This window comes from Pelophylax lessonae, assembly GCF_965119305.1.
Source record: "Pelophylax lessonae genome assembly, chromosome: 7".
Classification (NCBI taxonomy): domain Eukaryota; kingdom Metazoa; phylum Chordata; class Amphibia; order Anura; family Ranidae; genus Pelophylax; species Pelophylax lessonae.
In genome coordinates this window covers 215,492,441-215,517,557 of record NC_138774.1, presented here as the reverse complement: position 1 = coordinate 215,517,557, position 25,117 = coordinate 215,492,441, and the positions used below count along the sequence as shown (strand labels likewise).

General features: G+C 46.5%; 1 protein-coding gene across 1 annotated transcript in view; it reads left to right on the top strand.

Annotated features, from left to right (window-relative positions):
- Positions 1-25,117, top strand: part of ENTPD2 (ectonucleoside triphosphate diphosphohydrolase 2) — a 114,139-nt gene that overhangs the window by 55,989 nt on the left and 33,033 nt on the right. The window contains exons 2-3 of the mRNA XM_082262840.1: positions 15,419-15,536; positions 22,466-22,616. Coding sequence (XP_082118966.1) covers positions 15,419-15,536; positions 22,466-22,616 — 269 coding nt within the window. The remainder of the gene's footprint in view (positions 1-15,418; positions 15,537-22,465; positions 22,617-25,117) is intronic.

Genomic DNA, 25,117 nt, shown 5'->3' with positions numbered 1-25,117 from the left:
AACTGTAGCTCCCCAGTGCCGGCAGCACTCATGCAGCCCCAGACCATGACACTTCCACTGCCATGCCTGACTGTAGGCAAGACACACTTGTCTTTGTACTCCTCACCTGGTTGCCGCCACACACTTGACACCAATCGGAACCAAATACAATTCATCTTGGTCTCATCAGACCACAGAACATGGTTCCAGTAATCCATGTCCTACTTTCTGAGTAAATTTTGAAAATAAATAAATACATTTTTCTCCTACACTGATGTGCTGCACTTATGGGCACGGATGAAGTGGCACTGATGAGAAGCTACAAATATGCTGCACTGATGGGCGGCACTGATGGGCAGCCCCATCAGTGCCCACAATCAGTGCCCATAGTGCTGCCAGTCAGTGCCTAGATGAGCAGGCACTGATTGGCACTGACTGGCAGCACTGTGAGCACTGATGGTGGGCACTGCCACTGTTTTTCACTATTTTGTAATCAGGGCACTGATGATCAGTGCCCTGATTACCTGTGCTGGTCTCCCCTGTGAGGAGGAGCCACTGATCGGCTCTCCTCGCCTTACACTCTGACAGTGTTAGGCGAGGAGAGCCGATAAATGGCACTTCCTCATTTACATGTGACCGGCTGTGATTGGACACAGCCGATCACATGGGTAAAGAGCCATATCATTGGCCCTTTACCAAGATCGGAGTCACGCCTAGTAACACGGCGTGGCTACGATCGCCATACTGCGCGCCCCCGGGGGTGCACGAGAGAGGCTGTTCTGGTGCTCCGGCGTCCCAGAACAATAGCTGCACCGCTCCGTTGTCATTTGACGGTGGGTGGGCGGCAAGTGGTTAACACACCTGTTCCCAATTCACACCTGAGACCTTGTAACACTAATGAGTCACATGGCACCAGGGAGGGAAAATGGCTAATTGTTCTCATTTTTGTTGCCAGCAGTTTAGACATTAATGGCTGTGTGTTGTGTTATTTTGAGGGGACAGCAATATTACATTGTTATACAAGCTGTACACTCACTACTTTACATTGTAGCAAAGTGTCATTTCTCTATCGCTCATTGACAGACGTAGTCTTCTTGATTCTCAAGAGCTGGGTTATGTTGTCTCCGCAGGAGTAGGACTAGGCAGAATGACAAAACGTTCTGGCTCCACCCTAGGGGCAGTCCCTGAGGGTATATCCTCCCTCTCTCTGCTACAGGGAATCAGTTTTTTTCTGTCTAGTCAGGAGTAAGGACCCAAGTTCCTTGCTGGGATCTTTTGGTCCTGGCAAGACTTTTTTTCTTTAAGAAAAAGACATTTTTTAGGTAGTTTTCTCCAGTGTTTTTTCCTGTGAGATCTTCAAGCAAAAATGCCGGACTGGGCGACACTTGTGGTCACCCCAGCCGGCCTACGAGCACGCGCAGACCATGGCATTGCGCTTGGTCGGCCGCGACATATTCAAGTAAGTATGCGGGGCCGGGCGACGGGCTGGATGTTGAGATCCAGTGGTCACCCCGGTTTCTGCCTAAGAGCGCGTGCAGACCAGTGCGCTGAGTCGGCCGCGACGGAGTCCCAGTAAAGGGACTGACTTTGCGAGTTAAAAGCTCGCTTGGACGCCAGGTACCAGAGAGTCGAGGCGTCCACAAACCCCCACCCCGGTGGAGAGGGTATTGTGAAGAGAGGGTGCCTGTCGGTTCGGTATGGTGAGTAAACGTTCCCTTTTTTCCTCATTATGAGGCAGTATATATTATGGGCCCCTCCATATATGGTCAGTATATATCTGATACTTACAAGTCCCCCTTGTAATACAGCATGTGTTTGTGGGAAGTGGACTTGGTTCAAGAGCTAACACTCTACCCAGCAGACTGTAACATTACAGCAGACATAGGAGGTATAATCCTACCTTATGTGCAGTGTATCTCTGTAGATCCATATGTCACCTCTTAGCAGAGTGCAGGTGGATGTGCTGGGAAGACGATATCGGCGGTCCGCCGCCATTTTGCCGTAGACCGAATGCATGTATGTCCTCAGGTCACGCCGGCCGCCATGTTTTTGGAGTCTTATGTCTCTTCTATGGGGGCGGCCATGTTTTGTGAGCCCAGCTTCCTCGTGGAGGGCTGGGAACGCCGGAAGGCGTACACAGGGGGCGGAGCCACGCCTTCTGCCCGGGAAAAAGCAAACAGCTCCTTCCAGTCTGTGTAAGACAGACGCTGACTGCAGTTTGTTGGAAACTGCACTGCATCGGTTGGTGAGCCTTGGGGGTCCCTCTCTCTCTCTCTGGGATCGAGAAGCAGGTACTCTGAGGGGCGCTATTGCGCTAGGGGGAGACACACAAAAAAAAAAAAAAAAAAAGAAAAAGTTTTTTTGTTTTTGCTGGCAAAGGTGTCCTGTATTAACATGGACCCTGCCACTCATGTATCTCCTCCGGATCCCCTCGAGGGGTCTGCGGGATCCTCCAGCACCCCATTGACAATTGAATCTTTGTCAGCTATTATGGAAACTTTTGTGTCCCGGGTGGAAGTGGCTTGTCAGGGACAGGGCGCAAGAAAGCGACCCCCGCCTAACCCCTTATTATCTGAAACTTCGGATTCAGACTCTGAGCCTATTTCTGCAGTTGCAGGTACTTCATCTGGTATTGGTGTCTCGGGTCCTGTCTCTTCAGACAGTGAGGAGGATGTTTCGGCATCCGCCATAGCCCGAGAGGAAGCGTTGGTAAACGCACTCATTGTATCTGTTCAAGAGACTTTAAGGTTACAGGGTATTCCATCAGAAATAGCTGAAACTGAGATCCCTTTTGGGACTAAAAAGCGCATCAAAGTGGCGAAGGTTTTTCCATTGCCCAAATGTTTTGGCAATCCAATCGAAGAAGAATGGCGTCTGCCAAAACGCACTTTTAATATTTCTAAACGCATTGACAGGCGTTATCCGTTTGAGGAAACCCTTATTAAGAAATGGACAGAACCACCTGTGGTGGATTCACCTATTGCTAGATTGAATAAAGCCACGGTTATTCCTTTAGAAGACGCTCCGTCTTTTAAAGATCCAGTGGATCGCAAGATAGAAGCTATGTCTCGCACCATGTTTTCCTTGATTGGATCAGCTTTCAGACCAATAATTGCTATTGGTCTGGTTTCGCAGGCTGTAACTGAATGGACCAAGTGGTTACGCCGGGACTTAGAAGAAGTCCCTCAGGCGGTATCAGATTTGTTGGAACAAATGATACAGGGGTTACAGTTTGTATGTGATGCGGCGTTAGACGCCACTCCATTAATGGCGCGAGCATCAGTCTCAGCAGTGGTTCTCAGGCGTACACTGTGGCTAAAAGGTTGGTTAGCCGACCAAGGTTCCAAAAAAGCATTGGCTAATATCCCCTTTTCAGGAGAGCGTCTATTTGGAGCCAACTTAGATGAGATCATTAAGGATCTCACCGGTGGAAAAAGCACCTTTTTACCGCAAAATTTTAAAGGTAGAGGAACTCGTCAAAGACGAGGGCCTTCTTTTTCTGCTCACAAGAGGTTTTTTCGTCCAGCGGGTGAAAAAACTAAGTCCTCCAAAGCTCCTGCAGGAGGCGTCAGGGGTCGTTGGTCGGGCAAGCAAAAGCCCGCCCCCTCCAGACCTGAAGATAAACCATCCAAAGCCTGAAGGTGCGCCCCCACCCATAACTGGGGTGGGGGGACGTCTTCGCCGGTTCCCGGATCCATGGCTTTCCAGAATCCCGGACAAATGGGTTTGCGAAGTCATAAGGTCAGGGTACAAGATCGAGTTTCGATCTCTCCCACCGGCGCGATTCTTCCCTTCCAATATCCGTCTATCCGCAGATCGTTTAGAAGATCTGCGGAGAGCAGTCACAGATTTACTACAACAAGGAGTGGTAGTCCACGTTCCTTGGACAGAACGGTTTCAAGGGTTTTATTCAAACCTGTTTACAATACCCAGGAAAGAGGGCAAAGTGCGTCCTATTCTGGACTTAAGAGCACTCAATTCTTTCGTCAACATAAGAAGATTCAGAATGGAGTCCATTCGCACGGTAGCAGCCTTCCTGCATCCAGGGGATGTCCTAGCGTCCATAGACATCAAGGACGCCTATCTTCACTTTCCCATTTTCGCAGGACATCAGCGTTTTCTACGCTTTTCCGTAGAGGAGAACCACTATCAGTTTGTGGCGTTACCTTTCGGTCTCGCCACGGCTCCGCGGGTCTTCACAAGGGTGTTGGCCCCAATGTTGGCACTTCTGCGCCAAAGAGGTATATCGATTCTAGGTTACCTAGACGATCTTCTGCTTCATGCAGAGTCTCCTCAGACCTTGCTACAAAACATAGAAATTACTATGATTTCTTTACAGGAATTCGGGTGGCTGGTGAACCAGCAAAAGTCATTTCTGGTTCCCACCCAGAGGCTCGAATATCTGGGTCTAATTCTAGACACAGTCAGGACGAGAGTTTTCCTTCCGGTAGGGAAACTTCGAAAGATTCAATCAGCAGTCCAGTTGTTACTGTCCAACAGCTGGTCTTCCCTTCGGACGTGCATGAGGGTTCTGGGGTTGATGGTGGCTTCATTCGAAGCAGTCCCATTTGCCCAGTCCCATACCCGAATTCTTCAGCAAGAGATTCTTCTCAGATGGAATCGGAATCCGGAATCCCTGGACAATCAGATACGATTGAGCAAACAGACCAGAGAGTCTCTGGTCTGGTGGCTTCGGTCTCCTATGCTCAGCCAGGGAAAGTCATTTCTGCCAATATATTGGACGATAGTGACCACGGATGCCAGTCTATCCGGATGGGGAGGAATTCTTGGTCAGTTATCTGTCCAGGGACTTTGGTCCCCGGAAGAATCCAGGTTACCGATAAATGTATTGGAACTGAGAGCGATCAGACTTTGTCTGATTCACTGGACCGAGCAGCTCCAGGGCAGCCCGGTTCGGATCCAGTCGGACAATGCCACGGCCGTGGCTTATGTCAATCATCAGGGGGGCACCAAGAGTGTCCGAGCGGCCAAAGAAGTGGCTTGCATTCTTCGCTGGGCGGAACGATTTGTTCCAGCAATCTCTGCGGTGTTCATTCCGGGGGTGGAGAATTGGCAGGCAGATTATCTCAGCCGTCAGACCCTGGATCAGGGGGAATGGTCCCTCCATCCAGACGTTTTCCACCAGTTGTGCCTACGGTGGGGCACCCCGGATGTGGATCTCTTGGCATCACGATTCAACAGGAAAGTTCAGAGATTCGTGGCTCGCTCCCGCGATCCTCTAGCAGAAACCGCAGACGCACTGATTGCCCCGTGGGGGCAATACCAGCTAATATATGCCTTCCCTCCTCTCGCGTTACTGCCAAGACTTCTTCGCAGGGTAGAGGAGGAAGGAATCCCAGTAATCCTGGTAGCTCCGGACTGGCCTCGTCGAGCTTGGTACGCCGACATGGTCAGACTGGTGGCGGACGTCCCATGGAGACTTCCTCTCAGGGAGGATCTACTGTCTCAGGGACCGATCTTCCATCCTGCTTTACGATCGCTGGCTTTAACGGCCTGGCTATTGAGACCCAGGTGCTGAAGGACAAAGGTTTGTCAGCTTCAGTTATTCCTACTCTAGTTGAAGCAAGGAAAGCGACTTCCAGAAAGATTTATTATCGCACATGGAAGTCCTACATTGCATGGTGTGAACCTTTGGGGTTCCGTCCTCGGTCTTATTCGATTAGTCGAATATTGGCTTTTCTGCAACAAGGGGTTGAGCAGAAACTGGCCTTGAGTACTATCAAGGGTCAGGTCTCAGCATTAACCATCTTCTTTCAGAAGCCTTTGGCTACTCATTCCTTGGTGCGGAACTTCATCCAGGGGGTGCGACATCTGGCTCCGCCAGTGCACGCGCCGCTACCCCCCTGGGATCTTAATTTAGTGTTGTCGGTTCTTCAGAAACCTCCCTTTGAAGATATTGGGGAGATTCCTCTACCCACGTTGTCCCAGAAGGTGGCCTTCTTGGTGGCTATTACTTCTGCACGCAGGGTGTCAGAACTGGCCGCATTATCTTGTCGTTCACCATATCTGGTGGTTCATAGAGATAAGGTGGTTCTTCGTCTGAATCCATCCTTCCTACCAAAAGTGGTTTCAGAATTTCATCTGAATGAAGAAATTGTATTACCTTCCCTGTGTCCTAAGCCCAGTCATCCTCGGGAATTTGCTTTGCACTCCTTGGATGTGGTCCGGGCGATCAGGGTATACTTGAAAACGACAGACTCGTTTCGCAAGACGGATTCACTTTTTGTGATCCCAGATGGACCCAAGAAGGGGTTGCCTGCATCTGCCGCGACCATTTCCAGATGGATCAGACAGACGGTAGTGCAGGCTTATTCTATTAAGGGTCGGGAGCCCCCGTTCCCTGTTAAGGCGCACTCCACTCGGGCACTTAGTGCGTCATGGGCCTTTCGCCATCAGGCGTCAGTGGTCCAGGTGTGCAAGGCGGCTACCTGGTCGTCGGTGCATACCTTCTCTAAACATTATAAAGTTGATGTAATGGCATCGTCTGATGCCTCATTTGGCCGCAAGGTTTTGCAGGCCGCAATTTGAGGAGACCAGTGGTCTACCTCGAGGGTTTTTTTCCGTTGGAAAATTTTTTCTTTAGCCTCATTCTTTGTTTATAATGAGCCTTTAAAACTTCTAGTTTGGCACCGGTTGGGCCTTCTAGATTGGATTTGATTTTGTCAATCCCACCCCTCATTTGTGGCACTGCTTCTGGATGTCCCAGCTCTTGAGAATCAAGAAGACTACGTCTGTCAATGAGCGATAGAGAAAAATGGATTTTTGTAAGAACTTACCGTAAAATCCTTTTCTCTTAAGCTCATTGACAGACGTAGTACCCGCCCCTCTATCATTGAGTTGGGTTGGGTTAAATTCTCTGTACTGCTTTAAACAAAACTGATTCCCTGTAGCAGAGAGAGGGAGGATATACCCTCAGGGACTGCCCCTAGGGTGGAGCCAGAACGTTTTGTCATTCTGCCTAGTCCTACTCCTGCGGAGACAACATAACCCAGCTCTTGAGAATCAAGAAGACTACGTCTGTCAATGAGCTTAAGAGAAAAGGATTTTACGGTAAGTTCTTACAAAAATCCATTTTTCTTCAGTGTTGTCACATGAAAAGATGTAATAAAATATTTACAAAATTGTGAGGGGTGTACTCACTTTTGTGAGATACTGTAAATGTAACCCTTTATAAAACAGTAACAAAAAAAAATGGAATGTTCACAATCTTTTCTTATCATTGAAAGAATGTGTGAGTGAAATGTAGTATCGTCAATGACTTGGCAAACTTTACTAGAAACATTATCTAACACAACAGCTGTCTCTGACCCAAAACAAGTAATCTGAAGTAGAAAATTACAAAAAACTGGAAACCAAGAACCCTGAAGCAACTAAACAAGATTAATTAGTTAAGGGCAGCACAGTGGCTAAGTGGTTAGCACTTCCATCTAGCAGCACTAAGGGTCCTTGGTTTGAATCCCAACCACAGCACTACCTGCCTGGAGTTTGTATGTTCTCTCTCTGTGTCTGCGTGGGTTTCCTCCCACACTCCAAAGACCTGCTGGTAGAGTAACTGACTCCTTTCTAAATTGGTCCTAGTATGAATGTGAGATAGGGGCCTAAGATTGTAAGCTCCTTGAACGCAGGGACTGATGTAAATGTGCTGTATACATGTAAAGCACTGCGTAACCTGACCGCACTATAGAAGTACTTGCAATAAATAGTTAAAGTGGTTGAAAACCCATATATAAACCCAGTAACGTGTAGGTGCATGTGTGTGTGAACGCCGCTGTAGGTCAGTCTTCCATCTACACCAACACACAGACCGGGTGTTGGCCCCATCCATCACAGATTCCAATAAGCAAAAAAGAATTCTGGTTGGCCGCACGTCCAGTAAAATGACCTTTTATTTAAGCAAGTCCATAAAAACATGTCCAAAAACACAAGTAGAGGGGAACAGCGTCACCTGCTAACGCGTTTCACACTTCCTTTAGCGCTTAGTCATAACTCAACCTATGATTAAAGTGGAGTTCCACCCTCAAAATGAACTTTTCCCCGTCCGCTTGCTCTAAATTACCTGAAAAACAATTGGATAATCAAAAAATGTTTTTTTTTTTTTTTTTTTTTTTTTTTCACTTACCTTGTTTGTAAAGGAAATTTACTTACCTTCCTCTTCCTCCCTCTGCGGACACGGCTGCCGACGTCACTTCCTCCTTGCATTGACTCCTGGGAGATGAGCGTCATCGCTCCCAGGAATCAATGCGCCTGCACCGGTGTCCCTCGTCACTTCCGGTGCTGGCGCGTCATTCCCTGCTGAAAAGCTTCTGGGAATGCCCAGAAGCTGTGCAGGAATGATGCGCCTGCACCGGAAGTGACGAGCAGGGCATTCTGGGACTCCGACGTCACCGAGAGGACGCTCTGGCTTCAGCTGCCCACACCTGAGATGGCAGCGCTGGACAAAACATTTTTAAGGTAAGTATTTCTTCTAAAAGTTAAGTGAAACAGGGGACAGTTCAGAGGTTCTCGTTGCTTAAATGCACTAGCCCTGACTGTCCTGGGGGTATTTTTATCTAGAAAAAAATTTTCAGGGTGGAACTCCGCTTTAAGCACCTAGGAAGGAAGTGTGAAACGCGTTAACTGGTGATGCTGTTCCCCTCTATTTGTGTGTTTAGACATGTTTTTATGGACTTGCTGAAACCCAGTGAAGTGACTGGCCTCAGATGATGCAGAGATTAAATGAAATCCTTCCACATAATTTGTACCTGTTTATCTGCAACCATGTCTTCTCTAAAGCCATTCAAAGTACAGAACTGACACTGAAAGCTGAGTGTAATCTGAGACCTGAGTGGAGGGAACGGACACATCTGCCTCTACACAGTCTCATAGGGTAACATGCACAGCTGAGGTTGTCAAACACGGGATGTGTGCAGGAGCTCCCTTCCCTTTTCCCCTCCACCTCTTGTAGTTGGCACAACTTGTCAGAAATGATTTATGCAGATAGCAGGGGAACAAAACTTCAAATGCCAACAGACAGGGTGTGCTTATTTCTATCTTATCTATCATTTTTATATTTTTATTTTTTTAACAAAAGTTTGCACAGCTCTTTCTAAAGAAAAGGGAGACAGTACAGGTACAATACTTTCAGTACCTGAGTTTTAGGAGGATCCTGCTCATTGAACTTGCAATTTAAAAAAAATATTTAATGTAGGAGGCGTAACTAGGGCCCCAGTGCAAGAAACCACGAAGGGCCCCCCTGACCGGGGCTCTTACCTTCAAGCCTGGGGCTCTTCCCATTGATCCTGGGGCCCTTTATTACAGTCCAGCAGTGGGACCCTTTCACAAGTTCTGCAGTGGGCCCTCTTCCTGCCATCTTGGGGCCTCCCCACGGTGGAATGCCAGGGCCCGGTCGCAAGTGTGGCCTTTGCGACCCTGGAAGTTCACCCACTGGTGTCGGTAGTTTTTTATCTTTTGGCATTTTAATTGTATTTTTTATCATTTTTATTTTATTTTATTTTTTTTTACAATGTCACTGACTATGACTCTGTTCATTCAGAAAAGGAAGGAGCTGGTAAATTACATATTTTATCGACCCCCACTTCCTGGTTCTCTATTGTGACACATCCCCTGCAGGAGAGGGGAGGGAGCACAGTTGGGTGGGGGTGGGGGACAGCACAGTTGGGGGGGGGGGGGACCAGGGGAGTACACAGGGGCCCAGAGACAGCAGAACACAAGTGAACTGGATAGGAGGGGGGGGCAGGGGCAGCATACAGAGGAACCAATCTCCTCCATTTTCCTCCTGCAGCTACAGGAGGAAAAAGGAGGACAGTGATTTCTCTACATGCTGCCCCTGCCCCCCCCTCCTATCCAGGTGTACAGGGGAGCTGCATAGGCCCCCTGTAGCATGGGGCCCGGTTGCAATTGCAACCTATGCAACCCCTGTAGTTGCGCCCCTGATCTAGATGAATCTCCTGGTGGCTGTTTTTTTTTATTTATATGTTTTTTTCCAAATTACAGCAAATGAAAAAACACTTTTTCTCTAGCGCTCATCGACAGACGTAGTCCTCGGTGATACACCACCTTCGGGTTATGTTACCTCCGCAGGAGCAGGACTAGACAGGAAATTAAAAAGCTCTGGCCACACCCTAGGGGCAGTCCCAGAGGGTATATCCTCTCTCTCTCTGCCTCAGCAAATCAGTTATTTTCTGTCTAGTTAGGAGTAAGGACCTAGATACCTTGCTGGGATCTTCGGTCCTGGCAAGATTTTTTTCTTAAAAAGATTTTTTAGACAGCTTTTTTCTCCAGTGTTCCTGTGAGATCTTCAAGCAAGAAAGCTGAACTGGGCGACGGGCTGGATGTTGAGATCCGGTGGTCACCCCAGTTCAGCCTACGAGCGCCTGCAGGCCATAGCTCCGCGCTGGGTCGGCCGCGACAAAGTCCCATTAAGGGACTGACCCCGCGAGTTAAACGTCTCGCTGAAACGCCAAAGACCATGAGTCACGGCGTCCGTATTGGTCGACAGCCCTCCCGCCCCGGTGGAGAGGGGTACTGTCAGGAGTTGGTGCCCGCCTGGTTCCGGTATGGTGAGTAGTATGTTCCCCCTTTTTCCCTGACGGGTTTTGTGGTGAACGCGGGCCCCTCTCTGTATGGTAAGAAAGAGTCCTTTCTATCCTATAACATGTCACAAATCCTCCTACTTTGAGTGTGATTTATGTGTGCAAAAGCCAGGAGGCTTGGCTTGGGAGTTAACAATCTATTGTATACATGTTTTAAAGATGTAATCTGTGGCATTCTGGGAATCTTAGGGGTTAAGTATAAGCTACCTACCAGTCAGAAGCCACGGACATGTAGACTGCCTTCCAAATCAGATCTCCAGCTATTTAGCAGGCCTCCCGAACGGCCACGCGGTCCGCCAGGGCCGGTACCGCCAACCACGCATATCCCCATGCAGAGAGAGTGTTGTGTGCCCTGCAGCACACCGCTATTCAGTTTAGGCCGCCGCCATTTTTTTTGCTGGATCGCACGAGCCGCCATTTTGGCGTAGCCTCGTGTCTCCAGCATGGGGGCGGCCATGTTTGAGGTGATTCTACACCTCGTGGAGCTTGGGGGAGGCGCCGGAAGGCGTGCAGAGGGGCGGAGCCGCCTCCTTTCTTCCTGGGCAGCCAGCCAAAAGACTTCCTGTTTGTCAAGACAGCGCTGTAAGCTGTTGCAGTTTAACTCTGAGCATCAAGTGGTGAGCCTGGGGGTCTATCTCTCTCTCTCTCGATCGATAGGGATCCCTAAGCAGGTAACACTAAGGGGCTTTTTTGTGGCGCTGGGGGTCAGAAAAAAAAAAAAAAAAAAAAGTTTTTTTCTTTACTTTTGAATTATATTATCCAGGAAGTAACTGGAGTTATTATGGACCCTGCCACACATATTCCCCCACCTGTTTCCCTCGAGGGGGCCTCGGGACCCGCCGGTGCACAGAGTATAGAGTCATTTACAGCAATTTTGGAGTCTATGGTGGCTCGGGTGGAGGCGGCCTGTCAGGGACGGGGGTCAAGGAAGCGACCCCCGCCTACCCCTATACCATCTGACACCTCTGACTCAGATTCAGAGATGGTCACGGCAGTTGCAGGTTCCTCTGCAAGGGCTGCTATCCCAGGTAAAGCCCCCTCAGACAGTGAGGAGGACGCTTCTTCTCTTGCTATAATTCAGGAAGAAGCATTGGTGGACGCACTAGTTGTGGCAGTGCAAGAAACCTTAAAACTTGAGGCTTTACCGGCAGAGGCAACTGAAACAGAGAGGCCTTTTGGGACTAATAAGCCCATCAAGACGGCGAAGGCTTTTCCTGTACCTAAATGTTTTGGTAATCAGATTAAAGGAGAATGGGAGCATTCTAAACGTACCTTTACTATTTCCAAGCGTATTGCTAGACGCTATCCGTTTGAGGAATCCATCATTAAGAAATGGACGGTACCACCAGTCGTGGATCCGCCTATTTCCAGGCTGAATAAAGCCACGGTTATTCCAGTGGAGGACACTTCGTCCTTTAAGGACCCGGTGGATCGAAAGATAGAAGCAGAGTCCCGCACTATCTTTTCTCTGATAGGGTCAGCATTTAGACCAGTAATCGTTATTGGTCTAGTTTCCCAGACACTTACGGAATGGGCGAAAATGGTACGCCAAGATCTTAGGGGAAAAGATATTCCCCAGGAGACATCTGATTTGATGGAACAGATCATACAAGGGCTACGGTTTATCTGTGACGCAGCCTTGGACACTACTCCCTTATTAGGGCATGCATCTAAGACAGCGGTGATCCTCAGACGTGTGCTGTGGTTAAAATGCTGGTCAGCTGACCTAGGTTCCAAAAAGACCTTGACCAATCTCCCCTTTCAGGGGAATCGTCTATTTGGGGCCAACCTAGATGAAATCATTAAGGATGCCACTGGGGGCAAGAGCACTTTTTTGCCACAGGCTGCAAAAGCTAAGGGACCTCGCAACAAGCGAGGACCTTTCTTTACCGCCCATAAAGGGCGCCCGGCTGGTACTAGCGGGAAAGGCAAGACTCCTCCAGGAGGGTTCAAGAAGGGGACCAACCCAGCCAAACCCGAAGCAAAGGAGTACACAGCCTGAAGGTGCGCCCCCACCCGGTTTCAGGGTGGGGGGACGTTTTCACCGGTATTCAGGACATTAGATCGAGCATCAACCACTACTACCGGTGCGATTCTTCCCTTCCAACATTTAAGTACCACAGGAAGCGGTAGTTACCGTTCCCTGAAAAGATCTTTTCCTTTACCTTTTCCTAAGATTAGTCCCGATACCTCACAGGAATCGGATCTGGTTGACCAGATAGGCCAAGTAGTCTCTAGTCGGGTGACTTCGGTCCCTGAGGTTCAACCAGAAAAGATCACCTTTCCTGATAACTATCAGGTATCTGATAAATGTGTGGGAACAGAAAACGACCAGACTTTCTCGGATGGTCGGGGCCAGATAGCTCTAGGGACGCCTGGTTCAGATCCAATCAGCGCCAGTGGTCCTAGAAATTCTAGGCTGGCCTCCTCAAGCCGGCCTGGCCGACTTGGACATGTTAGTCGCAGACGTTCCGTGGGAACTTCGTCTCAGGGAGTGTCTGTGGTCTCAAGGACCAATTTACCTTCGTGCTTTACAGTCGCTGGTTTTAATGGCCTGGCCATTGAGACCCAAGTACTGAAGGACAGAGGTTTGTCTACTTCAGTCATTCCTACCCTTATTAAAGCAAGGAAAGCGACTTCCAGCAAAGTCTATTATCACACATGGAAGTCTTATATTGCGTGGTGCGAATCTTTAGGATTTCCTCCACGTACCTATTCGGTGACTCGGATATTGGCCTTTTTGCAACAAGGGGTTGAGCAGAAGCTAGCCTTGAGCACCATCAAGGGTCAAGTTTCAGCATTAGCAATCTTCTTTCAGAAGCCTTTAGCTACCAAATCCTTGGTGCGGAATTTCATCCAGGGGGTGCGGCACCTGGCTCCTCCAGTCCGCGCGCCCTTACCGCCCTGGGATCTTAATTTGGTTTTGTCGGTTCTACAGAAACCTCCCTTTGAAAACATCAGGGAGATTCCCTTGCTTACTTTATCCCAGAAGGTGGCCTTCTTGGTGGCTATTACTTCTGCTCGCAGGGTGTCAGAACTGGCTGCATTATCATGCCAGTCACCATACCTAGTGATTCATAGGGATAAGGTAGTACTTCATCCTAAGCCATCTTTTCTTCCCAAGGTGGTTTCAGATTTTCATCTGAATGAAGATATTGTACTACCTTCCTTGTGTCCTCAGCCCAAGCATCATCGGGAACATGCGTTGCATTCCTTAGATGTGGTTCGGGCAATCAGGGTATACCTGAAAGCTACGGAATCATTCCGTAAGACGGATTCACTTTTTGTGATCACGGATGGCCCCAGAAAGGGTTTGCCTGCATCTGCCGCGACCATTGCCAAATGGATTAGACAAACGGTGGTACAGGCTTATTCTATTAAGGGTCAGAGTCCTCCGTTCCCTGTTAGGGCGCACTCCACTCGAGCGCTCAGTACTTCCTGGGCCTTTCTCCATCAGGCATCAGTGGTCCAGGTATGTAAGGCGGCCACCTGGTCGTCGGTACATACCTTTACAAAATTCTATAAAATTGATGTGACAGCATCGGCGGATGCCTCATTTGGCCGCAAGGTTTTGCAGGCCGCAATTTGAGGAGACCGGTGGTCTACCTCGAGGGTTTTTTTCTGTTTGAAAAAAAAAAAAAAAAAAAATTGTTTTCTCTTTTTTTTGGTTGAGTCTCATCATTAAGGATGAGCATTGTAAACTTCTAGTTGGCACCGGTTGGGCCTTCTAGATTGGGATTTGATTTCCATTTTCCCACCCCTCAGTTGTGATACTGCTCTGGGACGTCCCGAAGGTGGTGTATCACCGAGGACTACGTCTGTCGATGAGCGCTAGAGAAAAATGGATTTTTGTAAAATCTTACCGTAAAATCCTTTTCTCTTAGCTCATCGACAGACGTAGTCCCCGCCCCTCTGTTTTGGAGTTGGGTTGGGTTAAATTCTCTAAGCACTGCTTTTTCACATAACTGATTTGCTGAGGCAGAGAGAGAGAGGATATACCCTCTGGGACTGCCCCTAGGGTGTGGCCAGAGCTTTTTAATTTCCTGTCTAGTCCTGCTCTTGCGGAGGTAACATAACCCGAAGGTGGTGTATCACCGAGGACTACGTCTGTCGATGAGCTAAGAGAAAAGGATTTTACGGTAAGATTTTACAAAAATCCATTTTTGAATGTTTAGTGAATGTCCCATTTACTGCTTTATAAATGAGTCTTGTTTTAACATTGCCACTGGTAAAAATGAAAAAAAAAATTTTAAACATTATTATTATTATTATTATTATTATTATTATTATTATTATTATTATATATTTTTATTTATTTTTTGGAATACAATGCCAGCGAAAAGTCCTGTAAAAAGCCTAAAGTAGAACACACGCTAAATATGAAAAGCCTTATAACGGATAAAAGAACAAATCCAGCTTTTGCTGCAAAATTTACAGTCAATGAAGAAATTTTCCCCGCAGACACTCTGCTTTCCCCTCCTATCAGCATGCTCCTTGTCAGCACATGAACTGCCTGGCTTCCGGAGTTGCTTCTTCCTCTCACACTCCAGCACTGCAGTACAGGGACATAATTTGACTGATACCAGATCAAATGCAAGTTCTTACACCACTTGCATTTAATCAATACATTTTGTGGCGTCTTTGCTCCAGTGATCACTCCCTAATTCCTCTTCTTTTCAATTGATGGGTGGGGAGTAGCTATTGTTGGTAAAGCAGACCGTTCTTTCAGACTCGACCAATGAGCTCTGATTTATGTATTTTTTTTTGATTAATGTATTCTTTATTGATTTGGTCTTTATTGTAATTCTGACTTCTCCTCTTTCCAGTATGGCATTGTCCTGGATGCGGGCTCCTCCCACAGCGCTCTCTTCATCTACAAGTGGCCAGCTGATAAAGAGAATGACACGGGTATTGTCAGTCAGCACAGCATGTGTGACGTGAATGGTAAGTAGTAAGTCATAGACTCAAGACTTAAAAAAAAAAAGGGGGGGGGGAGAATGTCTGTACAGTATAATAAAGAATATGTCAACCCAACATTTCATATTCCTGATATGTGGCTGCTGTACCATGCACTTGTATGGGAATGTATCCTGTTCTTTGTATTGCTTCCTTTTGTGTGAAATCCCTGGTGTTCCTGTCATTCCCTCTGCTTTCTGATTAAAAACTGACCAAACTAGGAAGGAGAACACAGTGGTCAGTTTTCTGGCTGTGCTGGGAGCTCTCCTCCAATGATCAGACTTGTCCTGACTCTTCACCCAACCCCCTCATCCCCCCGGCACAGCCATTTACTGGGAAGATCATTGTAATGCTGTTTCTCCTTCCTTAGCTCTCTAAGCTCCTTATGCAGCTGAGAACAAAGGGAATGTAACCACTTATAAAAAAAAAAAAGGGGTGGGGGTACTTATATTGTGTTGTATTTATATTGTGTGGGGGGTTTTTTTATACACAAAGTTTTTTGCCTTTCATTTATATTTCAAACTGAATGGATTGTTTTACAAAGTAAGGCTATATATATATATATATTAGTGCCTTGCGAAAGTATTCGGCCCCCTTGAACTTTGCGACCTTTTTCCACATTTCAGGCTTCAAACATAAAGATATAAAACTGTCATTTTTTTGTGAAGAATCAACAACAAGCGGGACACAATCATGAAGTGGAACGAAATTTATTGGATATTTCAAATTTTGTTAACCAATAAAAACTGAAAAATTGGGCGTGCAAAATTATTCAGCCCCTTTACTTTCAGTGCAGCAAACTCTCTCCATAAATTCAGTGAGGATCTCTGAATGATCCAATGTTGACCTAGATGACTAATGATGATAAATAGAATCCACCTGTGTGTAATCAAGTCTCCGTATAAATGCACCTGCACTGTGATAGTCTCAGAGGTCCATTTTAAAGCGCAGAGAGCATCATGAAGAACAAGGAACACACCAGGCAGGTCCGAGATACTGTTGTGGAGAAGTTTAAAGCCGGTTTTGCATACAAAAATGTTTCCCAAGCTTTAAACATCCCAAGGAGCACTGTGCAAGCAATAATATTGAAATGGAAGGAGTAGCAGACCACTGCAAATCTACGAAGACCTGGCCGTCCCTCTAAACTTTCAGCTCATACAAGGAGAAGACTGATCAGAGATGCAGCCAAGAGGCCCATGATCACTCTGGATGAACTGCAAAGATCTACAGCTGAGGTGGGAGACTCTGTCCATAGGACAACAATCAGTCGTATACTGCACAAATCTGGCCTTTATGGAAGAGTGGCAAGAAGAAGCCATTTCTTAAAGATATCCATAAAAAGTGTTGTTTAAAGTTTGCCACAAGCCACCTGGGAGAAACTCCAAACATGTGGAAGAAGGTGCTCTGGTCAGATGAAACCAAAATCAAACTTTTTGGCAACAATGCAAAACGTTATGTTTGGCGTAAAAGCAACACAGCTCATCACCCTGAACACACCATCCCCACTGTCAAACATGGTGGTGGCAGCATCATGGTTTGGGCCTGCTTTTCTTCAGCAGGGACAGGGAAGATGGTTAAAATTGATGGGAAGATGGATGGAGCCAAATACAGGACCATTCTGTAAGAAAACCTGATGGAGTCTGCAAAAGACCTGAGACTGGGACGGAGATTTGTCTTCCAACAAGACAATGATCCAAAACATAAAGCAAAATCTACAATGGAATGGTTCACAAATAAACATATCCAGGTGTTAGAATGGCCAAGTCAAAGTCCAGACCTGAATCCAGTCGAGAATCTGTGGAAAGAACTGAAAACTGCTGTTCACAAACGCTCTCCATCCAACCTCACTGAGCTCGAGCTGTTTTGCAAGGAGGAATGGGCAAAAATTTCAGTCTCTCGATGTGCAAAACTGATCGAGACATACCCCAAGCGACTTACAGCTGTAATCGCAGCAAAAGGTGGCACTACAAAGTATTACCTTAAGGGGGCTGAATAATTTTGCACGCCCAATTTTTCAGTTTTTTATTTGTTAACAAAATTTGAAATATCCAATAAATTTCGTTCCACTTCATGATTTCACAAGACACTGTGTGTGTGTGTGTGTGTGTATATATATATATATATATATATATATATATATATATATATATATATATATATATATATATATATATATATATACTCAAATATGGGATTCCCCCAGGGGCTGACTGGCAACTTTCGGCCCAGGGGGCAAGTACAAACCAGAGGCCCATGGTGCAGCAACTCAGTCGTCCTCCCACTCTCCCTCTTGCTGGCCTCCTCTTGACTCTCATTCCAGGCTAAAGCTCCACTCCAGGTACTCTCTACTCACTCACCAAATTCGTGGCTGGCCCGTAGGAGGAGAGTCTCCAGTGGAGCATGGAACCAACTTCAGTTCAGACACCGTTTACACCATCCATGCTGGGGGAATTTTTACTTCTCTTCACTAGAAATCCTTTAGGCATGTCTGTCTGTGGCAAAAGCAGTGCAGCCTTTTTAGGGGGCATCAGAGCGGTCGGGGGGGGGGGGGGGGGGCAATTGGGACAATTTCCCCCCTGGCCCATTCCGCCCCTGGATTTTTTTTTTCTAAATAAAACAATTAAATAAAAATCATTTAAAAGGAATTGTCAAGCATTTAACCTACGACCGCAGTGGTCTTAAATCTGGTGGCCTGTTGTCCACAAATTCACGCTGTACATGTCAGAATTAAAAAAACACATATTACATTTTTTAATTAAAAAGTTCCTCTTTCTTGCCTTCAATGTTATTCTTCTTTGGGTTCACTAATCTAGTTTAGGCAAAAGCTGAGCTATTCTCTGGTTACATTAGGCATTGTAAATGTTTGGCGTCATTAGAAAATGCAGGTTGTCTGTTTTTTATTAGTGAGATTAGAAGGGCTGCTGGCCATACGCTGGTAGATTTTTTAATAAAACTTCATACAAACATTTTTTACCAAAGTTTGTCATCGATCTACATGATGAATGTCCAAATGTACTTAATACAACTTTTTTAACATTAGATTCTGTAGTGAATGGACTTTCTTGAATGAAAACCACATTCCCTGTTTGTATTCCGTTCTTTTCAAGAGAAAAAAATCCATTCTGCTCCTTCGAATGTTCCGTCACGTCCCAAATGTCCATAGATTTGACCTGTGCTTAAATGGAAATTTAAAAAAAAAACCCTAAACACGGTCTACCCCTAAATAGGCCACCTAATGAAGCCCCATTGCATTTTCAAACGAAGAACCCTTTATGCTGGGAAGATGCTATATATGGGCTCTCCATGCCTTTAGCAGTCATACACATGTGCATTATTATTATACAGGATTTACATAGCGGCAACAGTTTACACAGTGCTTTACAACATTGGGGCAGATGGTACAATTACAATACAATTGAATATAGGAGGAATCGGAGGGCCCTGCTCATTGGAGCTTACAATCTAAGAGGGACGGTCAAGAAATACAAAAGTTAAAAACTGTGGGAGATTAGCTAGTGGAAAAAGTGGAAATCTAGTTGTTAGGTGGAGGCAGGGTGTGCCTCCCTGAAGGGAAGGGTTTTCAGGAATACTCTTAAAAGTGGACAGAGTCGGAGATTGGTAGATTGGAGAAGGGCGTTCCAGAGGAAGGGAGATGTTTATGAGAAGTCCTGGAGGCGAGCATTGGAGGAGGTAACAAGGGAGCTAGAGAGCATGAGGTCTTCGGAGGAATGAAGAGAACAAGTAGGTTGGTATTTTGAGACTACCGTATATACTCGAGTATAAGTCGACCCGAATATAAGCCGAGGCCCCTAATTTTACCACAAAAAAGTGCAAAAACGTATTGACTCGAGTATAAGCCCAGGGTGGGAAATGCAGCAGCTACCGGACCAAACTAGACCGCCACAAGACCCAAAACAGGGGCTGCAGGCATGGTACAGGAGATGGCGCAGGTCATGGTATAGGCATGGCACAGTTCATGGTAATGGCATTGCACAGGTCATGGCACAGGTGATGGTATAGGCATTTCACAGGTGATGGTATAGGCATTTCACAGGTGATGGTACAGGCATGGTACAGGACATGGTATAGGCATGGCACAGGTCATGGTACAGGCATGGCACAGGAGATGCAGTGCTGCGGGCATGGTACAGGAGAATGTCCTGTACCATGCCCGTAGCACTGCATGAGGAAATGCAGGGGCTGCGGAGGAGTCTCACTTACCTGTCAGTGAGGTGCCTTCGATTTAAAAATCCCGCTGCCCAGCACCAATACGTCACCGCGAATGTGCCGCCGATGCTCGGGAAAGCCCGTACACGTTCGGCTATTCCCGGGCATTTGGCGCATGCGCAGTGACATGTCGGTGCCGGGCGGCGCCATTTTTAAAAAGACAGTGACTCGAGTATAAGCCGAGGGGGGCTTTTTCAGCATGAAAAAACATGCTGAAAAACTCGGCTTATACTCGAGTATATACGGTAGGTTATTGATGTAGCTGGGGGCAGAGTTGTGGATGGCTTTGTAAGTTATTATTCGTATTTTGAATTCAATTTGTTGGGTGAGTGGAAGCCAGTGGATGGATTGGAAGAGAGGGATAGCAGACACTGAGTGGTTGGTTAGGTGGATGAGCCTGGCAGCAGCTTTCATAATGGACTGAAGGGGGGGATGGCTGTATTTGAGGTAAGAGATGACCAGGGAGGGTACTAGGAGCTTGGTAATGTCATTTGTTAGGAAGGGGCGTATTTTAGAGATGTTGTGGAGGTTAAGGCGGCAGGCTTTGGACAGTGATTGGATGTGGGGCCGAAAGAATAGAGTTCAGGGCTACACCTAGTACCTTGAGAAGGGGTTGATCCTGTGCACATCAAAAAGAAAGACAGGAGCCTAAGATCCAAGTTAGAATAAAAGCAACTGTTTTATTAAAAATGAATAGCACACTTTACAGTTAAAATGTGGTAGATCAGCGTTTGAAGCAGAGGGCACCAGGACAAACCCATCCCCAGACTAAGTTGAAGTAGCGGCAGCCCTCGATCTAATAGCCGACATACATGGATCTTGCTCTGACAGCTGTCAAAAGAAGCGCCAAGGGACGTATCCTGCAGTAGCGGCTGAAGGTGCTTTCCCTTGGCACTTCTTTTGACAGCTGTCAGAGCAAGATCCATGTATGTCGGCTATTAGATCGAGGGCTGCTGCTACTTCAACTTAGTCTGGGGATGGGTTTGTCCTAGTGCCCTCTGCTTCCACACAAATCTACCAGATTTTAAGTGTAAGTATGCTATTAATTTTTTGTTAGCATAGAAACAACGGTTTTATTAACAAAAAATTAATAGCATACTTACACTTAAAATCTGGTAGATTTGTGTGGAAGCAGAAGGCACTAGGACAAACCCATCCCCAGACTAAGTTGAAGTAGCAGCAGCCCTCGATCGAATAGCCAACATATGCTGGTCGCCTGACAAGTCGCGGTAGGTCGCGTGCAGGAAAAAACGTATTTATTTACAAAATAGTATAACCTAAACAAAACTTTTTTTTTTTTTTTTTTTTCAAACTTTTCGGTCTTTTTTTTTATTTGTTTTAGCAAAAAAGAAAAAAAGCTTGCAGTGATCAAATGCCACCAAAAGAAAGCTCTATTTGTGGGGGGAAAATGACATAAATCTGGTTTAGGTACAGTGTTGCATGACCGCGCAATTGTCATTCAAAATGCAGCAGCGCTAAAAGGTGAAAATTGGCCTGGGCAGGAAGGGGGTAAAAGTGCCCGGTATTGAAGTGGTTAAAAAAAGTGTAGCTGCTGACTTTTAAAAAAAAACGCCACTCACCTGTCCCACGGTCCAGTGGTGAGCTCACCCCAGCTGTCTTTATTCTCCATCCTCCCGTGACGGCATCTTCACTATGGGCACCTGGCTGTGACAGCTTGTGGCTTCATAGCCGGGTGCCCATTCCGCATGCGCCAATCGTGCGGCACATCCAGGATTGGTGGATGCAGTCTTCTGGGACCTGTCAGTGTCTCAGAAGACTGCAGAAGGGAGGGAGGAGAAGTTCTGTTCTTTAACACCATGGCGCTTGGAACGGAAGTGGGAGCTGGTACCTGTCAGACCCAGGTACCTGCTCCCCCCCCCCAGCTCCTCAAAAGTGCCAATTGTGCAAGAGAAGCTGGGGATGAGTCCTTAAAGCGGAACTTCCCTTTTTGGGTGGAGTTCTGTTTTAAGATTGAAGGGATCCAAGGAAAGCTTTTTAAGTATAGTTGTGACTAGTGCATGTTTTGAAGCGTTGGGGAAGATGCCAGAATAAAGGGAGAGATTGAAGAAGTGAGTTGGAGAGTGTAGGATAGATCCAGAGAATTAATTCAAATAGACGCAGTGTGGCCACACCTCCTCATATCAAATGTGGGGGAGGGGACAGGCTCAACATGTCGGCATGGCTTCTAGTGACTCTCGGTGATCCCAATGTGGGACAAGCAGATTAGCAATTTCACATAGTGTTGTCCGATACAGAAACAGACCTTTTTTTATTTTTTGGGAGGTTTTTTTGTTAATTGAGTATATTTAAGCAGCTTTGCCATTCTAAACTGGATCTTTTTTTTTCGAGTTGGAAGTTTCAACAGTATGAACTTTTATCCTTTCGTTTTTATGTGCTCTGTTGCACTGGTCTTTGGAAATATCTTATCTCTGCTTTCTCCATGGAGGAGTGTGGCGGATGAGTTGTGATCACATAACTGCATATACAAGGCCACCTTCTATTATAAACATGCTTAGGAGGCTAAAAGAAAATTCTCTCCAGACAGAAATAAAGTGTCACATGTATGTTTCTCATTTTTTTTTTTTTTTGGCGAGGTGGGTGGGCGCCATGTCCTGCTCTAGGAATGTGCCCCACATAAAGTGCCTATTGACCTACAGTATGTGAATGTGATATATGTGTTGTCTTTGCAGGCTCCGGGATATCCAGCTACTGGAGGACTCCCCCAGATGCGGGAAAGAGCTTGGAAAAATGTTTGAACCAGGCAGTGAAAGATGTCCCAGCTAGCAGACATGCCATTACCCCCCTGTACCTGGGGGCCACTGCTGGCATGAGACTCTTGAAGTATGTATGGGCTGATGGCCAACTGTGTGCATAAGAGGTTTTCTGTGTATACTGGCATTATATGTATATATGAATCCAGAAGCAGCTAAGGGAGGAGAGGGAATACTGGTACTGGAGGCCTGTTTACTAAAAATCTAGTAACCCATCGCAACCAGTTTTCTGCTAGCCAGACAGTGGGATCATTTCTGATTGGTCGCTCCTAGGAAATTCTTTATTCTGTGGGGTTGATTTACTAAAACTCTAGAGTGCAAAATCTAGTGAAGCTCTGCATGGTGGCCAATCAGCTCCTAAATTCAGCTTGTTCATCAAAGCTTTGACAATAAAACCTGGAAGCGGATTGATTTCTATGCAGAGCTGCGCCAGATTTTGCACTCTCCAGTTTTAGTAAATCTCCCCCTTATTGTCAACTGACTCCACAGACTTTAATGAAAACCTGTACTCCATGAACTATGCAGTTTCTCACAAAAGGGAGTACACCCCTCCACATTTTTGAAAATACTTTATTATATCTTTTCATGTGACACCCCTGAAGAAATGAAACTTTGCTACAATGTAAAGTAGTGAGTGTACAGCTTGTATAACAGTGTAAATTTGCTGTCCCTTCAAAATAACTCAACACAGCCATTGATGTCTAAACCGCTGGCAACAAAAGTGAGTACGCCCCCAAATGAAAATGTCCAAATTGAGCCCAATTATCCATTTTCCCTCCCCGGTGTGATGAGACTCGTTACAAGGTCCCAGGTGTGAATAGGGAGCAGGTGTGGTAAATTTGGTGTTATCACTCTCACTCATACTGATCACTGGAAGTTCAACATGGCACCTCCATGGTAAAGAACTCTCTGAGGATCTGAAAAAAAGAATTGTTGCTCTACATAAAGATGGCTACAAGAAGATTGTCAAGACCCTGAAACTGAGCTGCATGCAGCATGGTGGCCAAGACCATACAGCGGTTTAACAGGACAGGTTCCACTCAGAACAGGCCTCGCCATGGTCGACCAAAGTAGTTGAGTACATGTGCTCAGTGTCGTATCCAGAGGTTGTCTTTGAGAAATAGACATATGAGTGCTGCCAGCATTGCTGCAGAGGTTGAAAGGGTGCGGGGTCAGCCTGTCAGTGCTCAGACCATATACCACACACTGCATCAAATTGGTCTGCATGGCTGTTGTCCCAGAAGGAAGCCTCTTGTAAAGATGATGCACAAGAAAGCCCGCAAACAGTTTGCTGAAGACAAGCAGACTAAGGACATGGATTACTGGAACCATGTCCTGTGGTCTGTTGAGACCAAGATAAACATATTGATTCAGATGGTGTCAAGCGTGTGTGGTGGCAACCAGGTGAGGAGTACAAAGACAAGTGTGTCTTGCCTACAGTCAGGCATGGTGGTGGGAGTGTCATGGTCTGGGACTGCATGAGTGCTGCCGGCACTGGGAATCATGAATACCAACATGTTCTGTGACATAGAGAAGCAGAGCATGATTCCCTCCCTTTGGAGACTGGGCCGCAGGGCAGTATTCCAACATAACCCCAAACACACCTCCAAGATGACCACTGCCTTGCTACAGAAGCTAAAGGGTAAAGGGGATGGACCGGCCAAGCATGTCTCCAGACCTAAACCCTATTGAGCATCCTCAAATGGAAGGTGGAGGAGAACAGAGTCTTATATCCATCAGCTCTGTGATGTTGTCATGGAGGAGTGGAAGAGGACTCCAGTGGCAATCTGTGAAGCTCTGGTGAACTCTGTCCAAGTGGGTTAAGGCAGTGCTGGACACAAACACAAAATATTGACACTTTGGCCCAATTTGGACATTTTCACTTAGGGGTGTACTCACTTTTGTTGCCAGTGGTTTAGACCAGCCTTTTTCAACCAGGGTGCCTTGAGGTTTCTTCAAGGGCACCCTGGAAAAATGCCTAAAAATGTATAAAAAATTGTATGCAAGCTAGCAGGTGGATTAAGCCTGCCTTTTTTAGTTACACAAAGCCTTTCTAGACACTGGCATCCTAACAACCAATGACATCAGTGGATAAAGGAGGATGTCTGTTCACTTTACAGCATCCTTGATTGACCCTCCTGTGCCCCTCTCCCTCAGCACTGGGGTGACATTAGCTGACAGATGGAGAGAAATTGAGGGAGAAGAGAAACATTGGAATACTAGTCAGTTCCAGTGTGCAAAAGTGTATTTGCTTTGGAAGAATCAGCTCTAATGTTGGGTGTCCTACGTGTGAATGTTGCTGCATTGTGTAAAACTATTAGAATAGTTTCGTTTTAGAATGGGGTGCCTCAAGGCTGTCCATAATTTTAAAGGGTGCCTTGACTGAAAAAAGGTTGAGAAACACTGGTTTATACAATAATGGTTGTGTGAGTTATTTTGAGGGGACAGCAAATTTACACTGTAAATGTCGGTTCACACTGATCCGACACGGCTTCGGGCGACTAATGCCGTCGCCTGTGCACCACGACTTCGGCGCGGCTTGCAACAACTTCACATAATGGAAGTCAATGC